This window comes from Macaca mulatta, chromosome 13 (assembly GCF_049350105.2).
Source record: "Macaca mulatta isolate MMU2019108-1 chromosome 13, T2T-MMU8v2.0, whole genome shotgun sequence".
NCBI classification, from domain to species: domain Eukaryota; kingdom Metazoa; phylum Chordata; class Mammalia; order Primates; family Cercopithecidae; genus Macaca; species Macaca mulatta.
Window position 1 is genome coordinate 86,954,154 of NC_133418.1, and position 23,412 is coordinate 86,977,565.

General features: G+C 34.6%; 1 protein-coding gene across 11 annotated transcripts in view; it reads right to left on the reverse strand.

Annotated features, from left to right (window-relative positions):
* RMDN2 (regulator of microtubule dynamics 2) overlaps nucleotides 1–23,412 on the reverse strand; it is an 86,216-nt gene that overhangs the window by 15,527 nt on the left and 47,277 nt on the right. For 8 of the 11 annotated variants that reach the window (XM_077959708.1, XM_077959710.1, XM_077959709.1 and 5 more), the window contains 5 exons: nucleotides 20,702–20,876; nucleotides 19,591–19,693; nucleotides 15,079–15,139; nucleotides 6,825–6,900; nucleotides 5,476–5,553 (listed from right to left, as the gene is read on the reverse strand). In XM_077959708.1, the coding sequence (XP_077815834.1) occupies nucleotides 5,476–5,553; nucleotides 6,825–6,900; nucleotides 15,079–15,139; nucleotides 19,591–19,693; nucleotides 20,702–20,876 (493 nt within the window). The remainder of the gene's footprint in view (nucleotides 1–5,475; nucleotides 5,554–6,824; nucleotides 6,901–15,078; nucleotides 15,140–19,590; nucleotides 19,694–20,701; nucleotides 20,877–23,412) is intronic. The other 3 variants (XM_077959714.1, XM_077959713.1, XM_077959711.1) reach the window with 1 other exon arrangement.

Below are 23,412 nucleotides of genomic sequence, written 5' to 3' on the forward strand. Positions count from 1 at the left end.
TCTCAGTCCCATCATCTAGATACCTCAGTAGCCAATATCCTTTTTTTTTTTTGACAATGTCTCACCTCGTTGCTCAGGTTGGAGTGCAGTGGTATGATAATGGCTCACTGCAGCCTCGACCTCCTGGGCTCAACAATCCTCCCACCTCAGCCTCCTAAGTAGTTGGGAATACAGGTGTGCATCACATGCCCAATTAATTTTTTAAAATTTTTTGTAGAGACAGGGTCTTCCTATATTGTCCAGGCTGGTCTTGAACTCCTGGGCTCAAGAGATCCTCTCGCCTCAGCCTCTCAAACTGCTAGGATTACAGGCATAAGCCACCTTACCCAGTTCATTATCCTTTAATTAAAAAATTATTTCCTTATTTTTTGACATAATTTTTCATATTGATATGCTTATTTTTGCTTTGCTTTGAACTTTGTAAAAAGTAATATACTGCTTATTTCCTGTATGACTTACTTTTTCACTTAATGGTATGGTTCTAAGATTTCATCCAGGATAATGAGTATGACTGAAGTTCAGTCATTTAAATAACGGAAATATTTCATCATTTCAACAGACATCAGCAATGTTTTTATCCACTCTTTTGTCAATGGACATTTGGGTCTTTTTCATTTTTTGCTCTTAAGACCAAGGCTGCCATAGCCATTCTTGCACATGCCTTCTGGAGCACATTTGTGAGGCTCTGTGGGTAGGCATGATCACATGGCAGGCAAATATTCAAATTTAAAAGACACTACTCAATGGTTCCCAAGGTAGTCATGCTGATTTATGTTTCCACAGCAATGTAAAAATTCCTGCTGCTCCATATCCTTGCAACACCTCATACTGAGATTTTAAAATTTTTATAAAATGAGTAGGAATCAAATGGCATCTACTTGGGGTTTTTATTATCATTTTCTATAACTTTGTTTTTTAAATTTTTAGTTTAATTGCATTATGGTCAGAAAAACTGCATGACATCAATTCTTTGAAATACATTAAGATTTGTTTCCCGGCCTCATATATTGTCCATTTTAGTACACATTCTGCATATGCTTGAAAAGATGTCCATTCTCCAATGGTTAGCCACACGGCTTCATAATTATTAGATCAGGCTTGTTAAATGTGAGGCATGTTTTACAAACTAATACTTTTATGTTTTCTTGTTCCATTAATTACCTAAAGGGGTGGGTGAAACTACCAGTATATGGTTGAGCTGTACATTTATCCTTATAATTTGGTCAATTTTTATTTTATTGTTCTGAGGCTGTCATTAGAAGCACACTAGTTTATAAATACTTTCCTTGTGAACTAAACTTTCTATATAGTTATGCTCTTTATCTCTAGATATACTTTTGCCTTAAAATGTATGTGTGTGTGTGTAGCAGTAGTAGTAGTAGTAGTAGTAGTAGTAGCAGTAGTCATCCCCTCTTCTTCATGGAGTATATTCCAGGACCCCCAACAGAAGCCTGAAACCATATATATATATATTTATTTGCTTACTATTTGATATAACTTTTCTACATGTTTACTATCTATGTTTATCGGTCATTATGTATTTTTTAAATTGGCTTTATTGAGGTATAATCTACATAAAATCTCCTCCATTAGAAGTGTACGGTTCTATGAGTTTTGATAAATGCATACGATCCTGTAACTGCCACAACAATCAATATATACTACATTTTCATCATCCTAAAAAGTTCTCTCATACCCCTTTGCTGTCAATCTCCTTAACCTGCTCCTAGCCCTAGACAAATACTGATCTGACTATAATTCGCCTTTTTTAGAGTTTCATATCAATGCAATTAGGTAGTCTTTTGTGAGCTTTCTTGGCATAACACTTTGAAGAGTCATGCATGTTGCTATGCTGCTAAAGTTGCTATGAAAATTTATATGCTAGTCTTTGTGTAAGCATATATTTTCATTTCTCTTGGTGAATACTTAGGAATTGATCATATATTCATTATTCACATATTCCCATTGAAACATGTGAGTTTCAATTGCTTTATATCCTTGCTGGTACTTGCTATTGCCATCTTTTAAATTTTAGCCCCTTTAAAAAGTGAATATATAGCAAGCAGTCTTTCTCTGTGGTTTTAATTTGCATTTTTCTAATGACTACTGATGACCAATATCTTTTCATATGCTTGCTTACCACTCACAGACTTTCTTTTGTGAAGTAATTGAAATGTGATCTGGAAAACAGTCAAACATATGTGGAAATACTTCTAGTTTTCATCTTTTTGATTTAATTTTATGGCTATAATAGGTGTTAGACAAAATGCTGTAATTAGCATAGGTAATGTTATAAAGGCTGCCTGACATCCTGGAGTAAGAGAAAAGCTGTCAAGTCCTTTTGAAAGTTCTAGCTTGTCCTGTTACATGGCCATAACAAACAGTTTATTTTCAAAAAGCAGGACTGAATTTTGCTTATGCTGTTCATCTATCCCCTGCCAATTCCTCTTATTTTAAAAAACACATTATATGTAGATATTTAATATTCTGTATCCCATATTTCCAAAATCTGAAGTCCTTTTAGGTCCACTGCTGGTTTTTTGTTTTGTTTTGTTTTCTGCTGTCATTGTTGTTCGTTTGTTTCCTTGTATAGTCTATAATTTTTGACTGTGAACTCATCGTTGTTGGGATACTTTCTGTGAAAGTTTTACAAAGTCTATCTAAAGGTACCTTCTTCTACAGAGGATTGGCATGTGCTTTGGCCATTTCTCTATGGCATGAAGATCAGAGTCCATTTTGAATAAAAATTTCTTTCTTGGGCTTTTAAGCCTAGGCAGGTAATGCACATTGAAGTTCCAGAAACTTGTGAGGTTGGTAAATGGCTTTTAAATCTTAGGAGCATTTCCTCTTTTCAGCTCTATCTTCCCAATTGTTACAGCTGAAAATGAATTTTCACTGCTAATAAGCTTCTGCTGAATAAATTTCATTTAAGTTCATCTTTTCCGCCCCCCGGCCATTGTACTTTTTTGAGTCCTGTATATTTGTGGCAGTCTTTAAGCTGCTCTCTGCTCTGCTCAGGTCTGTAGTCCCCCAAACCCAACAAAGGTCTGCAGACTAAGCTTTAGGTTACCAACCTTGGTAAACGCCCCTGACTATGAGGTGGTTTCAAGTTGGTTTACCAGTCCTTGGAACTGGTATTCTTGCTTTGTTTCTGGCCTTTGGCTGTTTTATTTTATTTATTTATTTTTCTGTAGGTTCTTATTTTATTTTTATTTTATTTTATTTATTTTTTTTCTGTAGGTTCTTTCACTGACCTGATTAGAAATAGATATACACACTTCAAGCTAACACACACTTTAAGATATTGTGTGTCCAGAAAATTTTGAGTTCTCTATTCTGCATATGCTGGAAACATTCTTTACACATTTGCTCATACGTGCTTTATTACCTTGGCGGAAGCTGATTCCCCCTGATGGAAAGAGTTCCAACTTCCTCTCCCACAATTCATATTCATTACCTATACTTATAATTTGTAGGCAGTAGAGCTTACTAGTTAAGAGCAAAGACTTTAGAAGCAAACTGCCTGGGCCAGGTGCAGTGGTTCATGCCTGTAATCTTAGCACTTTGGGAGGCCAAGGCGGGTGGATCATTTGAGGCCAGGAGTGTGAGACCAGCCTGGCCAACATGGCGAAACTCCATCTCTACTAAAAATACAAAAAAAGACTACCCGGGCATGGTGGCACACACCTGTAATCCCAGCTACTCGGGAGGCTGAGGCAAGAGAATCACTTGAATCCAGTAGGTGGAGGCTGCAGTGAGCCGAGATCATGCCACTGCACTCCAGCCTGGGTGACAGAGCAAGACGTGGTCTCAAAAAAGAAAAAAAAAAGAAAAAAAGAAAAGAAAAAGAGAAACAAACTGCCTGTGTTTGAATCCTGTTCTACTTATTATCTACTGCTTATTAGCTGAGTGACTCTGGGCAAATTATTGACCTTATTAACCTTATAGGGTTTTTGAAAAAGTGAGTGAGCTACAATATATAAAATGTTTACAGTCACATAAAATGCTTACAAGAGCCATGTACATGTTAGCCATTATTACTACTGCTTTTCATATTCTTTGATTTTTGTACTTTTTCTCTAGTTTTAGTGAATCAATCATTTAAACAACAAATTCTTGTAGAAGCAGCTTATTTTAAGTGCCAAAAAACTGAACTAGATGCTGAAAGAAAATTATCAAAAAGTGTAAAATGTGGACTCTTTCCTTGAAGAAATAACTCTTTGAGATAACTTTGGATCAACAGAAAATAAACAGTAAGTAAAACATGTGAGTTGTTGGGAGGTAATACAACCTTAGCAAATTAGTAGTGTACTCAACAGTACAATATTTCACAGCATGAAGGCATCATTGTGTATTTTACAGCATTGAGTAGATTATAAAAATTTGAGTGTCATTCTATTATTTGACTTTGCCGTCTTACAACTAGGAAAAAATGAGAAAAACAGATATACCTTTACTCCTTTTTCCTTAACAAAATGTAAGTTTTCTTTGTATGTAACACAATATAAAGAGCATAAATTTTGGAATTAAATTTGAATTTCAATGCTGCCTCTTTCATTGACCAGTTAAATGGACTTTGGGAAGGTTCTTAACATCATGAAGACTCAGATTTTTAATCTTTAAAACTGGTATAATAACAACTGCTTCATAGCAGTGTTTTAAGGATGAAATGCAACAAGAAATATAAAGGACAGAATGCATATTTGGCATAGAGCAGGCGTTCAATAAAAGCAAACTTCTTTCTTCACCTCTAATTCTCTTTCAGCTGCAGTGAAGAAGTTATCTCTTTGCCTACCCTAATTTTATCATTCAAAAATGGCATTGTCCTTTCACAATAATTTTTTTCACATATTCTTAAGATACATTTTCACATTCTGTAATTTTCTATAAACTAATAGTGTCATTTAAGACATGGACCAACTGCTTTTATTTGAGCTATATATGTCGCGTAACCCTTCCAAATTAAGTTCCTTAAAAGCAAGGAGTGTTTTATTCATCTCTGGCCAGTTAGTTAGCACATAATTTGTGCTCAGTATACACTACTGGATGAAAAAAAGTCCTCCTACAGAACCGTGAGTAGTGACCTAGACACAGGGCATGTGTGTGGATGGTTGATCCCAAACTGAGATATCTACAAAGGGAGGGAATGTGACTACTGCAAAAAGAAATGAAAGAGCACGAAAGAAAAAGGTCACATATATATAAAACATGGCATATAACATACAAATATATATAAATTACAAGTTTATAGATTATAAAATACCTAGATTATAGATTTTAAAATTATAATGTATAAATTATAAATTCACATAAAATTTTAACATATGTATTATACATTAAAATAAAATTTATATTGCTATTATAATTCTCCCTAAAGTAGGCACTGGGTAAAAATAAAACAATAAGTCATTGAAAATTTATCCTATAATCATACTACATTCAAATAAAGTTTATAAATAAAGGCATTCAACTTACAGTATAACAGTATCTTCCTTTGAGGTAATATAGAAAGGGTTCCTCTGGTAAAAGTTTGATTGCTATATCTAGATGTTCCTGAAAGAAGCATCCAAAGGAAAATCATCTCCCAAGTTTCAGATATTGTTGAATGGAACTACACCACAGCCTCGTAACTCAAAAGTGGTTTTAAAATGTTGTCTCAGTCCTCGCCATCTCTATCATTAATACAATGAAATCTTATGAATAATTAAATTACCAAAATGATTGCTTACAACCAGAACCGGAACTGTGACTAGGATTTAATAAAGCTATGTGTAATTTAAAGCCAAAATACAGTTATAAAATTAGAAAACACCAAAGTCATATGTTTGCCTACCTATGACTTAACTAGTGAATAGTTACTGATTCTGAGGTGAGCTTACAAATATCAAATGACATGGAATAGGGGATAATGGCAGAAAAAAATAGAAGAGTTAGATGGGAGAGAAATCTAATCCTTTGGCATTATCAAATGGTTATAGGGAGCTAGAAAATAGGGAAGAAATGTTTACTCATCTCTGTAATTATTGACATTGAGGGTTATGTATTGAGCTATGGAGGCAAATAATACATTATGTGTGTGTGTGGATTACTTACTTTATTTGTCTATCATGGCAAATTTAAATCCTAGATTGGATCCTACTTTTCCGCCACCAAATCAATATGCAGAGATTGTTAACTACTTAGTGCTGGTCACACTCATGCTGTTATTGAGCTTATGACCAAAAGACTTTTTTTTTTTTTTGAGACAGAGTCTCATTCTGTTGCCCAGGCTGGAATGCAGTGGCATGATCACGGCTCACTACAACCTCCGCCTCCTTGGTTCAAGCAATTCTCCTGCCTCAGCCTCCCAAGTAGTTGGGAATACAGGTGCCCACCACCACACCTGGCTAATTTTTGTATTTTTAGTAGAGATGGCGTTTCACCATGTTGGCCAGGCTGGTCTCGAACTCCTGGCCTCAAGTGATCCACCCGCCTCAGCCTCCCAAAGTGCTGCAATTACAGGTGTGAGCCACTGCACCCGCTGGCTAATTCTTAATCTTTGAAAAGGTAATACTCATCTACTCTGTGACTTCTTTCAGAATCTGAACTAATAATAATCTTTAATCACCCAAATAATTCTTTTTGTCATAGCACTATTTAAAGAGTATCATATTTCATTTTCTGATGTTTAAACAAAAAAGCAAATTCCCAGAGCTTAATCTGTTGAATAATCTGGTTTATGTCTGTTGATGGAACATATGGCTACATTAAAACATTTTTATTATTAATAAATACCCTTCCATAAGTCTGGATCTGAAAAGAAATATGAAAAAAAAAAGAAATACCTTGAAGAGGTGTCCATAGTTGATTTTGTTTTGTAAACCCTCAAACTCAGATACATAACCACACAAAACTGCATACCTGAAAAGGATAAAAACAGTGGCCACTGTGTAAATTTTCAATAAAATGCTACCAAAACATAACATTAAAAGAAACTCTAAAACATTCATTCATATTTAACAAGAGTATTCATATAAGGGCCCTAACAATAATAAATACTTGACATTAACATGAGGCTAGTTTTCTCACCTATAACTGGGGATACTAACAATATTTATATGTATATTGTGAGGGTAAAATAAGCTAAAACAGGTAATGTGATTAGAACAGTGCCCAGGACATAGGGAGTTTCAATAAAAGCTACCTGCCACTATCATCATCATCAATATTAAAGTCATGAAGAAATTCTCAGAAAAAGTCTAATCATTTTAAGTATTAAATTAGAAAAAATATAGTCAACAGATTTATAACATTAAAAACAGTTAAAGTCAACTTAAAAAATTCATTCTCTCTTTTAAAAAACTTAAAATTTCATGAGCTCCTTTAATATGAATATGCAAATAAATACCATGATTAAACCAAAATCAAAGGTAATTTTAAAATATGCTTTTTCAAAAGATTTCCCCTTCTCCTTCAACCCTTCCTGGAAACACTGCATTACTAGAATAGTACATCCCATCGGTCATTTGTTTTCACTGGGAATACAAAATTTACACTAATAATTATTTGACTTTAAGTTGCGTGCAATATTTGTTCCGCAATTTGCTTATTTACTGGAAAAATTGAGGATACGTTGCTTTTCACATTCGGAGTGTTTCTATCTGTACAAAAATCTTTGAAGTATTTCAGAGTGTTTTTGTCTAAGGTAAAATATCCATTTACTTAAATATTTCAAGAGTAGGTGTTAATTTTTACTTGCATTATCATAATAACTAAGATGAAAAATATAACTTCAGATGTTATTTATCTCAGTCATTTCTGTGAATACACATAACTTCCAAGTACAAAAAAAGTGAACAATTTTAATTTGGAACAGTAAGACCATTCCCAGACACAAATCCATACCACCTATGCACAACCAATAAAATGGCCACTTTTCAGTTATGACCTTTTTGATCTCTGTTTTCAGTTTCTGTATCATCAGCAGAATCTGCTATAGTAGAAGCAAGGAGGAAGACCATACCAACCTATTAAAAACAACCTCAGAACTTAACTAGATTAGGATACACTACTACTCACAAATTCTAAAATCAGACTGAATTTCATGTACCTCTCTAGATCCACAGTAAATCTTTCCAGAGATTTCAAATTCAAGAAAAGCAGATTGACAAAAAATGACTCTCAAACTGTTTTATAAAAACTGTTATTGTTGCCTCAGGCCTATGTTCTTTTATTTAAAAAATTAATAAACTACGTTTTAGAGCACTTTTAGGTTCACAGCAAAACTGAGCAGAAAGTACAGAGGATTCCCATATATCTCCTATCCTAGCCCCCACAACTTCCCCCACTATTATTTATTTATTTAGAGACAAAGTCACGCTCTGTTACCCCGTCTGGAGTGCAGTGGTACGATCTTGGCTCACTGCAACCTCTGCCTCCCAGGTTCAAGCGATTTTCATGCCTTAGCTTCCCAAGTAGCTGGGACTACAGGCATGTGCCACCATGCCTGGATAATTTTTGTATTTTTAGTAGAGATGGGATTTCACCATGTTGACCAGGCTGGTCTCAAACTCCTGACCTCAGGTGATCTGAGGTGATCTGCCCACCTCGGCCTCCCAAAGTGCTGAGATTACAGGCATGAGCCACCATGCCTGGCCAACTTCCCCCACTATTAACATCCCACCTGACAGTGGTACATTTGTTAAAACTGATGAACCTACACTGACACGTCAATATCATCCAAAGTCCATAGTTTACAGTATGGTTTGTACTTGGTGTTTGATATTCTACAGGTTTTGACAAATGTATAATGATATGTGTATACTGTTGTAATGTATTACATAGAAGTTTTACTTCCTGTGAAAATCCTCTGTTTTCTGCTTATTCATCCCTCCCTCCCCGCAACCCCTGGCAACCACTGATCCGTTTACTGTCTCCATAGTTTGGTCTTTTCTAGAATGTCATATAGTTGGAACCATATAGTATATTGCCATTTCAGATTGCCTTCTTTTACTTAGTAATATGTATTTAAGCTTCCTCCATGTCTTTTCATGACCTTGATAGCTCATTTCTACTTAGCCCCGAATAGTATTTCATTGAATGGATATACATAGTTTTATTCATTCGCCTGCTGAATATTTGTTAAGCATTTCTCATAGAGATCTTGTACATACTTTGTTCATTTTCATCTATGTATTTCAATATTTTTGGTGCTCATGTAAATAGTAATACATTTTTAATTCCAAACTCCACTTCTTCATTGCTGGTATAGAGGAAACTGATTGACTTTTGTACATTAACCTTGAATCCAGCAACCTTGTTATAATTGCTTAATTCCAAGATATTTAAAAAAAATTTTTTTTACAAAGACAATCATGTCATTTGGAAATAATTTTATTTCTTCCCTCCCAATCTGCATACCTTTTATTTCCTTTTCTTGTTATATAGCATTAGCTAGAACTTTCAGTATAATGTTGAAAAGCAGTGGTGAGAGGGACCATCCTTGCCTTGCTCCTGATCTTAGTTTCTTAATGGTTGGAAAGCAAGTTTCTCACCATGAAGCATAATGTTAGCTGTATGTTTCCTGTAAATGTTGCTTTTTTTATCAAGTTGAGGAAATTCCATTCTATTCCTAGTTTGCTGAGAGTTTCTCTCTTTGCGTTATGAATGACTGTTAGATTTTGTCCAATGCTTTTTCTGCATCTGTTAAAATAATCATGTGATTTTTTCTGCTTTGGTGTGTTAATGTGATGGATTATAGTAATTGATTTTCAAATGTTGAACTGGCCTTGCATACCAGGAATAAATCTCACTTGGTTATGTAATTCTTTTTATATATTGTTGGATTCAAACTGCTAATATTTTATTGAAGATTTTTGCTTCTATGTTCAGGAGAGATACTGGTCTACTACAGTTTCCTTCTAGTGTCTGATGTTGGTATTAGGGTAATGCTACACTCAAACAATGAGTTAGGAAGTGTACCCTCTACTTCTATCTTATGTAATTGGTATAATTTTCTCCTTAAATATTTGGTAGAATTTACCAATGACCCCGTCTGATCCTGATGCTTTCTGTTTTGGAAAGTTATTAATTATTTATTCCATTTCTTCAACAGAAGTAGGACTATTCAAATTGTTTATTCACTGTGTTATTTTGAAACGGTCTCTGCCATTCTGTTCAATCATTCCTCCCAACGAGTTCCAATTTGGGTAACAATTCTAATCCTTCCAAATTCAACACAACTACCTCCCCAGACTCTCTCTTTTTGTCATGGGCATTATCCTTTTCCAAATTATCTGGACTTAAAACTTTAGGCCACTTTCTATTTAAATATACTTTTAGAATAGCTTTGAATTTACAAAAAAATTCTCATAGTACAATTTCTTTATATGCCACACCTAGTTTTCCCTATTGTTAACATCTTACCTTACTACAGTTCATTTGTCAAAACTGTACCAACATTGATATACAATATTGATACAAAATTGTCACAATGAGCCAATATTAATACACTATTAACTAAAATCTATACTTTATTCAAATTTCTATATTTCCCTATTATCCTTAGTCATTTTTGATACCTTTCTCTCCATCCTTCCTTTCATATTTATTTCTATTAAATCATAACTTGTTAGGTATCTTTTTCAACATGTTAAAATCTTTTGAGTTACTGTTGTCATCCATCATATACCCTGTTACTCCTAATTTTGTGTTCTCTGTAACTTTTATAAGCATACTTTCTATCTCTTCCCCCATCAACAAAATTACTGAACACACTGGGGACCAAGATACAGATCTGGCCCTAGAATCACCCCCAGACTGACACTGATCTGTTGAATAACCAAGCCTCAAACTGTTCAGTCAGTATGGGTCAGCTGACTCAAAGCTGGACCACATTTCTACTTGTCCAAAGAATGTTATGAGTGAACTTGCCTCAGTGCTTTACTTCAATCCAGGTATACTGGATCGATTTCCCTAGTCTACTAGCAAAAAAAAAAAAAAAAAAAAAAAAAAAAAAAAAAATTAATTAATTAATTAAATAAATAACAGAATCATTTCACCTTTTTAGAAAAATCTATGTTGGTTCTCTTTCAACTTACACACTTATCTAGAGATGCACAAAACAACCCATCTAACTCTTTGTGCTGGAATGAAAGGCATAGATGCTATGTTCACTGGTCTATAGTGGTAGAATCTATCTTCTGCTATTTTCTGCAAATCAGAACTACTTATGCACATCTCTAGGCTTTTATTTTGCTCTCTCAACATATTCTTTCCAAGTTACTCTGAGTCAAGGGAAAAAAACTCCATGATTTATAAATACAATTATATGAAATACGTAATTTTCCTTTTTAAATAATCTGCCCTTAGAGTTACATTTTTCATATTTTTTTGGAATCTGCTTCTTTAAAGTTTAAAATATTATCTATCTTTTTATGTATCATAAATTCAAAGGTACCTGGTCACTTTCTCCCAAAGGGTCATTACTCCTTTTCTTTCAATCAATTCTACCTATGTTTGTGTGTGTATATGATTTTTAAATACTGTTCATTTAAAATACATAATTTTATGTTTTATTTCTCAAATACACAGGCTGATGGAAATTCTGAAGAAAGTTAATTCACAACACGGTATATTACCTCCATCTAGAGGTCATTCTAACTACACACGTTTTGACAAGAACACTGTATTTTCCTTTGCATTGATAGTGAATATATCCTTAATCATTGACTATCATACTGTTTCAACAATTACTAAAACAACTCCATGAATTTCCCTGCAGTATTTCTGATTCAGCACCAATGCCGTTTATACTATGAAAAAGCAGAGGCAGCATACTGTTAACAGAAAAATGACTAGGCATAGAAGAATACAAAACTGGGTTCTAGTTTCTGTTTTTCCACTTATTGTATGGCTCTGATTACTACTCAACACACACTCATGTGTGCACGCACACATACACACAGTACCTTGCTTACCCCATCTATAAAGTGAAAACAAGCTGTTCTGTGAATCACATGTTCTAAGACATGCGGATATAATTTGCAAACAGTAGAGCACAACCAATATGTAAGACATTACTTATAATTAAGGTCAGGTTTATTTGGCCAACAAACTGCAAATCCATTGGTCACTTTATTCTCATTCTCTTGATTCCAGAAGTATTAAATATTTTTTGTCAGTACAACAAAAACAACTGAATCTTATAGAAAGCATATACAGCCCTAAAGTTACAAAGCCATTTCACTTAGGAAAAGATAGAGATAAAACTAAGTCACAAAAATGATCTGTATTTTTCAATCATTTCCAAATAATATTAACCCTTTATGAAAATAATTCTTAAAGATTACATCTTTTGTTTCAAACTGAAGGTTTATAAACCATCATATAATGCTGTAAACCACGGTCTGCAAACTCTTGCAGTAGGGCCAGATAGTAAACATTTTAGACTTTGGGGCCAGTCTTTTGCAATTACTCTGCCGCTGTGCAAAAATGCCTATGTGTGGCTGTGATCCAATAAAACTTTATTTACGAAAACAGGCAGTCGATTTCATCTGCAGGCCATAGTTTGTCATTCATGCTGAATGAATGAGAAAACGTCTTATTAACATACTAATAAATTCAGTCTTAATTCAGTTTTAACATAATTAAAGAGAGTCCAGCAGAATAAGATTTCAACATTTTATTATAATTAATTATAAAATCAGACCACCTAAATTTCACCCATTGCTTCTCAAGTCAAAGTTTAAATTTCTTTTTTCATCACCTCAAATATCTACTATTTAAGGAGGACTTTTGCATTCAGTAGGATATAGTATAAGAATTACGATTAAATTGACATTTAAAGTTCTTAAACCTTAATCAACTGATTAGATTTTAATTTTTTAAATTCAAAACTGATACTGAATAAGAAATTAGGTGAAACACAATTGGATCACTACTCTGTGTTTTGATAAGATTTAATATTGGGGTTAAATGCTATGATTATAAACAAGGCATTTGGTTCTCAACAAAAAGTAAAAGAAGATGAACAAAGGAGATGTAACCAGATTAGCGGAAGTCAGACTGGGAAAACCAGAGTTCAGCATAATTTATGTTCACAAGATACATTTCAAGGTACTTAATGAAGCCCTCAGAGAAAATTCAACATTGTTCCTCTATAAAAATTTGGAAACCCACACTGATAACCTCAAATTGAGGATTTACACCAAATGCACATTTTTAATGTGATTCTTCGTGGGTACAGATGCATGTAGGAGAGAAGGAAGAGGACAGAGGATGGGAAAGGAAGAGCAATAGAGGAGGGGGAGAAAGAAGAGAAGGAAGAGGAGGGGAGGGAACAGAGGGGCCGGAGGTAAGAGACAGGAAGAGGAGGGGAGGGAACAGAGGGGCGGGAGGTAAGAGACAGGAAGAGGAGGGGAGGAGGAGGAGTTGAGAGTTAAAAGTAGGACTTCAATGTTCTTTCTGCATCCTAATTAGGCTAACCAGTTCCCAAATACCTCCGTTATCAAAGGAGATGAAGAGAGACAGTAGGGCTTGATCACCACAAATTTATTACAGTTACTACTAAAAGTAGAAGAACGAAAGTGCTTTAACATATATGTTAATCTACTAGTGTTATTATGTAAATTAGATTATATAGGTAAACCTGGCTAATATAATAGCCAAGACCCTCTGTTCTAGGGAAATGATCTTAAAAGTCTGTACCAAATTGTTACCTGGAAAATTACCTTTTTCCCTAGAATTTTGGCAGAGGCATCAAGAATACAAAACAATACTTTATCTATTAGGTACTCCAATCCCTAAAGCAAGATTCTCTATTACTCATCCGTGACATAATAAGAAATTATTCCCAGGTTTTGCCAGATTTAGCCCTTCACTCTTCTCCAGGCTACATAAGAGAAGGCAAAGAATTCACCGGAGGGAGGAAGAGACTGGGAGTGAGGATTTCTCCAGGGTTAGGGTGCTGTGGGTTCCACCTTCCACCCTCTCATGACAGAGGGCAGGGGCTAGGCTTGCATCTCATCTAAAACTATGGGAGGGCAGCATCAAAAAATCTATTCATATTTTGGCATGTGTCCCTTTGAGTTTGGACAAATAAAATGTTACCGGATTCCTCCCCAAGGAATTTGAAGTGAGCGTCTGTGAGTGGAGCTCCCCCTGCTGGTGGCAGGTGAAAAAACAGGTCTACTTTGAGAAAATGGTTTGTACTTCAGATTTTGGTGGGAAAAAAATGAGTCTTCTGTGGGACAACTGTGGACCTGTGGAAAGGGAGCCATTTTAAGAGAGATTTTGCCTAAGAGTGCCCCTACATCATATGGATGGGAAATAAAGTAATCGCAAAGAAGGGTGGATTTCTGGAAACTTAGGGCTGAAGAAAGCGTCATACATTTATTATTGTATCTTCCCACTATCTGGGGCACCTGTATTGCTGGAGAGAAAAAGAAACCAAGGAACTATAAATGTAAAAATGCAACTACAAGTAAAATTAAGAATAATAATTAAAAACAATATATTCCTTCTTGTGTTTTATAATTTATAATTTATATTTATAAAATAATGTTTACATAAACATACAAAGGGTCCAAACACAACATAAGAATGATTTTTTTTTTGCTCTAAGAATATTTACCTATACGAATCTAACTAATTAGATTCTCTTTGTTTGAACTTTTTATATCATAAATGGCTTTTCCTTGATCTGTGGAATTTGTATATTACGACGCATCAATGCATAAGAAATGGTTGACGTGCTTTTCTACATTTCATTTAGAAACATGCTAACATTTTAGCATTTGTGTTCAAACAAAATGTTATGCTGAACTAGATTTAATTATAACATATCATCTTCAAAGCCAGTAGACTTCGTAGATTCATTCAAGAATTTTTCAATAAGTTTCCCTTAAATATATTTAAAAGATGCATAATAACAATATGTGAATAAACAGAATAAGAACAGTTACTGTGCTATTATATACATTTTTCAGTGACTGTGACTGACAGATTAAACATATGGGTCAATAATATTTTGAAAAATCCATTTAATTTATAAAGAGGCAGGTTAGAATTTAAAAGACTGCATAAAACCTATATACTTACCACAGATGACAATGTCCATTCATGGGTGCTCTAATAATAGCCCTTTCACTTAAAGTTCTTCCTGAAAGATAAGAGTGCTTATACTTAGTACCTTCGTGTGAGTTGGTAGGAGGTGGATTATTGAATTAGCTCAATGGTTCACAAAGTATGGTCCCAAGACCAGAAGCATCAGCATCACGTGGCAACTTTGAGAACTTTTCAGCCACATTGGAGATCTACTCCATCACACACTGTGGGGTTGGGGCCCAGTAATCTGTGGTTTAATGAGCCTCCAATGATTCTGATGTATGCTAAGGTCTGACACACACTAGACTAAGCAACTTAACCAAGTGCAAGAAACATCATTTAATTATTGCTTACAAAGCGCAATAGAAATTTTTTGTATTCCATTCAAACAACATTTACTGAGTACCTACTATGTGCCGTACTGTGTCTGGGAATAAAATGTCAAATAAGACAGAGTCCTTGACCTCCAAGGGCTCACTGTTCTGTATGCTGCAGGTATATAAACAAATAAGTTACATGCAAAAATAAAAAAGTAAGAGCAAGATGAAAAAGAGGGCACAGCAGAGTGGGTAACTAACTATGCCTGAAGGAGTAAGGGAAGGAGTCAGGGAAGCCTGAGAAGTTCTTGCCTAATCATTCACAATAATGAACAGGTTCAGTGACATAAATAATTCCCCCAAATTATTTTACTTAGTTTTAGAGTAATTTTTAACAATGTAATAATTAATTTGGGGCTGGGCGTGGTGGTTCACGCCTGTAATCCTAGCACTTTGGGAGGCCAAGGCAGGTGGATCACCTGAGGTCAGGAGTTCGAGACCAGTCTGGCCAACATGGCGAAACCCTGTCTCTACTAAAAACACAAAAATCAGCTGGGTGTGGTGGTGCAAGCCTGTAATCCCAGTTACTCAGGAGGTTGAGGCAGGAGAATCGCTTGATCCCAGGAGGCAGAGGTTGCAGTGAGCTGAGATCACACCATTGCACTCCAGCCTGGAGGACAGGGCAAGACTCCATCTCAATAATAATAATAATAATAATACATAATAATAATAATAATCTGGATACAGGTTTGTTTATGGCTTGGAAAATCAAAATACCTGCAATAAAACAGAACTGTATTCTGAGAATCTTTCTCAAAAGGGGCCATTTTGTTTTATAACTTCTTTTCTCCCTGATCCATTATTATTATTATTATCTTGAAGAGACTATCCAAGGATATGCAAAATGCCTTTCTAAATAAGTGGCCGAGATAATCTTTATAAATACAAATATTTTATTCTGAAACCACGGTTCTATTTGTTAATTTGTTAAGGTGCCATTCTACAGCACTATCCATTAAGAGAAATATTCCGTGTAGAAATCTACATAAATTTGAAAGAATTAAAAAGTGAAGTGTTTTAATAATAATTAACTGCATTGTGAACAAATATTAAAGAAATTAGCAATTTTAAATGGTTAAAAACATGCTTTTGAATATAAAAAACATTAAAAACTAAATCAATTTTTCAGCTACATTACCAAATGAATAAAACTTTCAGCGTACTAGAAGCCTGAAATAGAGGTGATTCCATCACTCCAAGAATATAAAAAGAAGCTGGGTAGTATACAAACTAGATTCATAGCCTCGCTTATGTAGTCAGGACAAAAGTAAAGCTATTTCCTTTAGATAACTGTATTTTGTCATTTTTATGATGCATTCATATCGATTACTTAATTAGGAAAATTAGAATAATATTTCTTTAAATATAAGATTAATATCATAATACTTCAGAAACATACTGCATAATGATATACTCACTTTGAGTTTTATCAAAGAATTTTGTACTCTCCAGTGATCAAATCTTTCCTAAGCATAACAACCTTAATCATGCTATTATGAGAAGAAATCTCCTGCACTTCTTCCTCCCTCATGCTGAATCCCTACGTTCTTCCACGGCTGGTCTGAGCCCCTGCCTTGCTCTCAGCTCCAATGTACTTGGCTATTACCATTACTAAGCACTTACTCCTTATACACTGAATATAATTGGCTGTCCCTTTATTATCTTTTCCATAGAGTAAGTTCCTTAGTGTTGTGCAGCCTTCATCATATTTATGCCTCTCCTTCTCTCCCTCCTCCCCTTCCCTCCACCCTTCATTTTCACACTGTTCCTTGACAAAATAATTTTGAATATTTATTAAATGGATAAATTAAAGGAATTTTTTTACTTTTATTTCAATATCTGAATGAACACATCTAAGGCTTTTTCTACTCCTTTTTCTTCAGCACTATAAACTCTTCTCTCTTTTTTTTAGATATATTCTATTTCAATCCTATGCTTCATTTTTGCCCCTGAATTCCCTTCAACCTATTTCTTTACGAATTTCACCACCTAAGACATTAACTCAGTTAAACTCCCATTCTATTTAAGAATAGAGATCCAGAGCGATTTTACCTATGGGAAACTGTAACTTCCATAAGAAAGACTTCCCTGCATCAACCTCCATCCTCTGCCATCATATTCTCCTTTCTGCTACATGTGCTCGCAAACAACCTGTTCCCTATCTATCTATCTATCTATCTATCTATCTATCTATCTATGACAGGGTCTTGCTCTGTTACCCACGCTGGAGTGCAGTGGTGAGATCATGGCTCACTGTGGCCTTGATCTCTTGGACTCAACTGATCCTCCCACCTCAGTTGTGTGTTGTTTTTAGTAGAGACAAGGTCTCCCTATGTTGCCCAGGCTGGTCTCAGACTCCTGAGCTCAAGCTATCTGCCCCTCTTGGCCTCCCAAAGTGCTGGGATTACAGGCATGAGCCACTGCATCCAGCCTCTGCACTCTTCTTTAATAAGAGCTTATTTCCATTCGTTTTTGTATATGTATGATTATTTGAATAGTGCTGCCTCCCCTACAAAGCCATAAGCTCCCCTGTAGTCTGAAAACATGTCTATTTTGCTATCCTATTCCTACCTTAGCACATAATACCCAGGGTAGGGCAGGTACTTATGAAAAAAATGTATCTAATATTGATGAATGTTGGAATAGTTTACATAGATACACTTTGATTTTCTCAGTAGATATGAAAATAAATCCCCTTGTTCTCCCTGGTTAAGTTTTTATTCACATTGAAATTAATACATCTCTTCTCTAGAATTCTGTTTTGTATATGGTCTGCAAACTGGATTGCTACAGAAAAACTCTACAAAGCTGATGATGAATATGCAAACAAGAGGGGGAAACCCTCTCATCCTCCTCCCACTGGGGGAAACTAAAGCACAAAGGTCATTTAGCAAATGAATCTCCAAGTGGAAAAATATAATTACAAGGAGTTTAGTAAAACTTTCTACTTGGAAATAAAAATTACAGAGAATTAGCCTGGGTAGAAATCTTTCTTGCTGTGTCTTCCTCTGGCTATCTTTTCTAGAAGAAAAGCCTGGAAAAGAGAAGCCTTCGGAATAAATAAAGAATTCAAAGGATTTTGATGTCAAAGTACTATACTGACATTCAGAGAGATGGCAGGTAGGGGCTTTTGCAAGAACACATTTTGACATTGAGTAAGAGTCAAGGTGAGGCATAAAAATAACAATTTGACATTCTGTCTATTTAGTTGTTGTGATGAAAAATTTTAAAAATACACAAAAAAGTATAGATGACAGAATAATGAACCACCATGTAATCATCGTTCAGCTCAGACAATTATCAAACAGAGTTTTTAACAAGGTTAATCTTGTTTCATCAAGATACATTTGGAAAAACATTAAAGTCTGCAAGTTTATTCTTTGTGATCCCTGGAGTTCTACATTACAGAAGTAAGATGTGTTACTTTAACTGTGGTTGACAATTGCTGAAGACACTTGTCCTCTGCCTGTTGTTTCTCAAACACTGCCACTACATTTCTTGTCTTTCTATGTTTTATGAAGTTAAAAGATGAAATTTAAGTTTTTTCGGTTACCTATTCTAATATACTCAAATATTTCTGAAGGACATATACTTTAGTCCTAAAATGCCTTTCTGTTCTGAGACTGCACATTTTTTTGTACCATAATATATTAAAATAGATTAAACATATTGGTTTTAGCTAAGATAATTTAGCTTTAATTAAAATTCACTAGTGGTTTACTATAGATCTTTTGTTTACTATACTTTAAGTTCTGGGATACATGTGCAGAACATGCAGGTTTGTTACATAGGGATACACGTGCCATGGTGGTTTTCGGCACCCATCAACCCTACATCTACATTAGGTATTTCTCCTAATGCAATCCTTCCCCTAGCTTTCCACATCCCAACAGGCCCTGCTATGTGATGTTCCCCTCCCTGTGTCAATGTGTTCTCATTGTTCAACTGCCACTTATGAGTGAGAACATGCAGTGTTTGGTTTTCTGTTCTTGTGTTAGTTTGCTAAGAGTGATGGTTTCCAGCTTCATCCATGTCCCTGCAAAGGACATGAACTCATCCTTTTTTATGGCTGCATGATTTACTATAGATCTTAATTGCTAGTTGAGAATAATCTTTACAAAATGCTTACCAATATTAGCATAATGTTTCTTTTCTTGTGTGTTTGTAGATAGTTCATACATGTCTCCATAAGCACGAGCAAATCGCCACATAAACTCTATTTCATCTCTAAACTGAAAAAAAAAGATGGAGTTGCATGTTAAATTAACTTGGTAACTTGTCTATTCTATTCTTGTTTTCTACTGCAACTTTGAAAAAACTTAGGCAGCTAAACTGGTATTTATAGATTATTGAATCTATGTATATGCATATTTCAGTGTGAAACATTTTTAATCCAAATACTCATGGCTAAGAAATATGACCTAATGTAGTGTTACATTTGGATCTTAAAACCAATTAATATTATCCAGACACTAGCTCCATCTATGCAGAGGAGAGATTTGATAGGCACCAAAATCTAGAAATTCTTCCTGAGCTGTCGTATCCTTTTCTTCTTTTCCTTTCCAAGTTATCTATTATCAATATAATGAGCATCTCAGTTAATATCTGTAAGTTGAAAATGCATATACTCAAAAGAGCAGTCAGTTTTTTTACTTAAATTACCTAAATATAATCCTGGAGATCTATCAGGTTTTAGATAATGTGTTTAGAGTTGCTAAATCCTCAGAGAAATAGAGATTTATTTCTCCATGGGACACTGCAAACTCTTTTAATTTTAATTTTAATTTTTTTTTTAGTGGTGGTGGTGAGAGCTCTGGACAGGCTTTTCTTATTCAGACCCAACATTAAACACTGCAAAATTAACAAATGACCATTGGTAGAAATAGCTTTAAATACCCATAGCTGTCTCAAAATATTTGTTAAATATATAAATTAGTAAAAAAATAAAATAAAATAAAGGTAAATCTGCATAATTATAGCTCTGGTTCTCATTTTTATGACCTTAGAGTCTAATAAACTTTTACATTTACTTTTATAAATTAAAAAAAAAATTTTAGTCATTTTAAATAAAAAATAACATAAATTTAAAACAATTTTAGTCATTTTATAGAGAAATTTTACATCAATCATTTAGCTTGTGGGAAGGAACCATGACACAATTATTGTAGTCATAACTGAATGAGATGGCGGATTAAATAAAAAAATGAAACTATACGAAGTGCTATTGTCATGTCTCTTACCTTTTCTTTGTGGTCACAAAGTAGTTCAAAACTCTCCGACTTGCCAGACTCGCTCATACGTAAATGATCTACCTTCTGAAGAAGGACATCTAAATTTAATTCCTCTACATGTGTGTTAAATGCCTTAGGGACTGGGAAACTCTGTTCTTCTGTGTCAGTATTAGCTGTAATATACCTAAAATCGCAGAAATAATCATCAACTCCTTTGAAAGTTATGTATAACAGCCAGAGCAATCCTTTTAAAATGCAAGTCAAATCATGCCCCTCTTATGCTTGAAACTCTGCAGTGGCACCCACTCTCACTCAGAAAAAGTTCTAGTCCTAACAGAAGTCTACAAGTCCCTGCGCAATTTGCCCTCGATCCCATTACCTCTTTTCTCTCATTTTCTACCACTCTTCTCACTCATTCAAATCCACACAGGTCACCTAGCTGTTCCTTCAATATCCTAAGCATGTGCCTACCTCGGAACCTCCACTTGCGTTTCCCTCTAATGAAATGCTGTTCCCTTAGACAGCCACATAACTCACTCCTTCACGTCTCTGCTCCAATTTCATTTTCTCAATGTGGCCCATCCAGACCACTCTAATACCGCAATCCCCATATTCCCTTCATCTCTAAACTCCCTTATCATGCTTTTTCTTTTCCCCCATAGCATGTATTACCTTCTAACACACTGTGTAATTTACTAATTTACTACATGTGCTGTTTGTCAGTATCCTCCCCAGTAGAATGCAAGCTCCCTGAAGGGTAGATTCATTAATTGATGTATCAAGTGCCTAGAACAGCACTGTTCACTGAATGTTGCTGAATGGATGATATAGAGTTGTAGGAACTCAGCAGGCACTCAAAACTGTGAGTATGTAAACTCACACAAACACATATTTATAGTTCAAGATGATGTTCTAAATTTAAATTTTAACTTGGTTTTTAAAAACTAATACTATTACCCATATTTCATTTTTGCCAGCAAACAATGCAAACAACTTTTTTTATTAATTCAGACTCTGTTCTAAAAAGGTTTTAAGGAGGTATACAAGGATATATAACATATAAGAGAATAAATTAGAAGTAGTGAAAAAAGAGAAAGGCCAAATGTGAATGAAGTCAATATGAAACACACACAAATTTTAGATAGCTATATCTTTGCTACAAAGGACACAAATGTTCTTCATTTTCTAGCAGGCAATGCAGTTTCACAACTTGCAGCTCCCATTAGATAGAAACAAACAAAAATACTGACAAAGCAAGTTCTTAAATTTCTTTCACATGCCTTATAAAGAAGACGCTGTATGAACTGATCTCCCACTTCTTCAATAACATTCTTTACTAATGGAAACTCTACTCTTCCAATTGCTCAAACCAAAAAACTTGGAATCATCCTTGATGCTTCTTTTTTCTTTCTCTTAAGCAATACCCAGTCTGTTAGCAAATCCTGTTGGTTCTATCTTCAAAATACATCCAGAATCTAGCCACTTCTCCCCACCTCTCCCCACTACCACCTTAGTCTAAGCTTCCATTATCTCATGTGGATTACTGCAATGACACCTTATCACACCTCTTTGCTTTAATCCTTGACCCTTATATTCTATTCTCAACACAGTAGTAAGAATAACTCAGATCATGTCACTCCTTTGCTCAAAACCCTCCAACAGATGCCCAAGTCAGAGTGAAAACCTAAGCCCTTTCAGTGGTCTACAAGACCTAACATAATCTGGTCCAAAACCTCTGGCCTTATCTTCTATCACTTTCCTGCTTGCTCACAGCATTCCAGAAACTCTAATTCTTGATATTCCTTGAACATATCAGTCATGTTCCTGCTTTAAACCCTTTGTATTTTCTTTTTCTTCTGGCTGGTATGTTCTCCAGATATTCATATAGTTTACTTCTTTGCATATTTCATATCTTTGTTCAAATGTAATCTTATTATTGCAGATGTTATGATTATTTATATAAAAACAAAAAATCTATAAATTATGATTAATAGGAGAGTTTACCAAATTGGCTGAATATAAGATTAACTTATGAAAGTCAGTTTAATTTCTACATATCAGCAAAAAACTACAAACATAATCACATAAAACATTCCATTTGCAATGACCTCAGAGAATATCAAATGGCTAGGAATAAATCTAACAAAAGACATATGAAAATTTGATGGAGAAAATTATAAAAGCATATTAAAAGATGTTTATAAAATGACCTAAATTCATGGAGAAATATATCATGTTCATGGTTTAGAAGACCTAATATCATAAATATGTGAATTATTTCCAGGTTAATCTATAGATTCAGTGCAATTCAAACTTTATAAGCCTAATAGGAATTTTCATAGAATTAAATAAGATGATTCTAAAAGTTATATGAAAAAGCAAAGAGCCCAGGACAGCCAAAGCACTCTTAAAGAAAGGGAACAAGGAGAGAAAACTTACCCCACCAGATATTAGGACCTACTATGAAGCTATAATAATTAAAGACAGTGTGGTATTGGTACAGGAATAGATGAGTGAATGATGAAACAGAACAGAGCCTAGAAACAGACCCACACGTATACGAAAATGTGGTACATGGGAGAGTTGGCATGTAAGATTAGTAGGAAATTCTGGCATTCAGCTGGGAAAAATGGTTATTTCTATGGAAAAAGATGAAACTGAAACTCTACCTTGTATTTTTAAAAAACATAACTCTGGATAGTATAAGAAAATATTATATA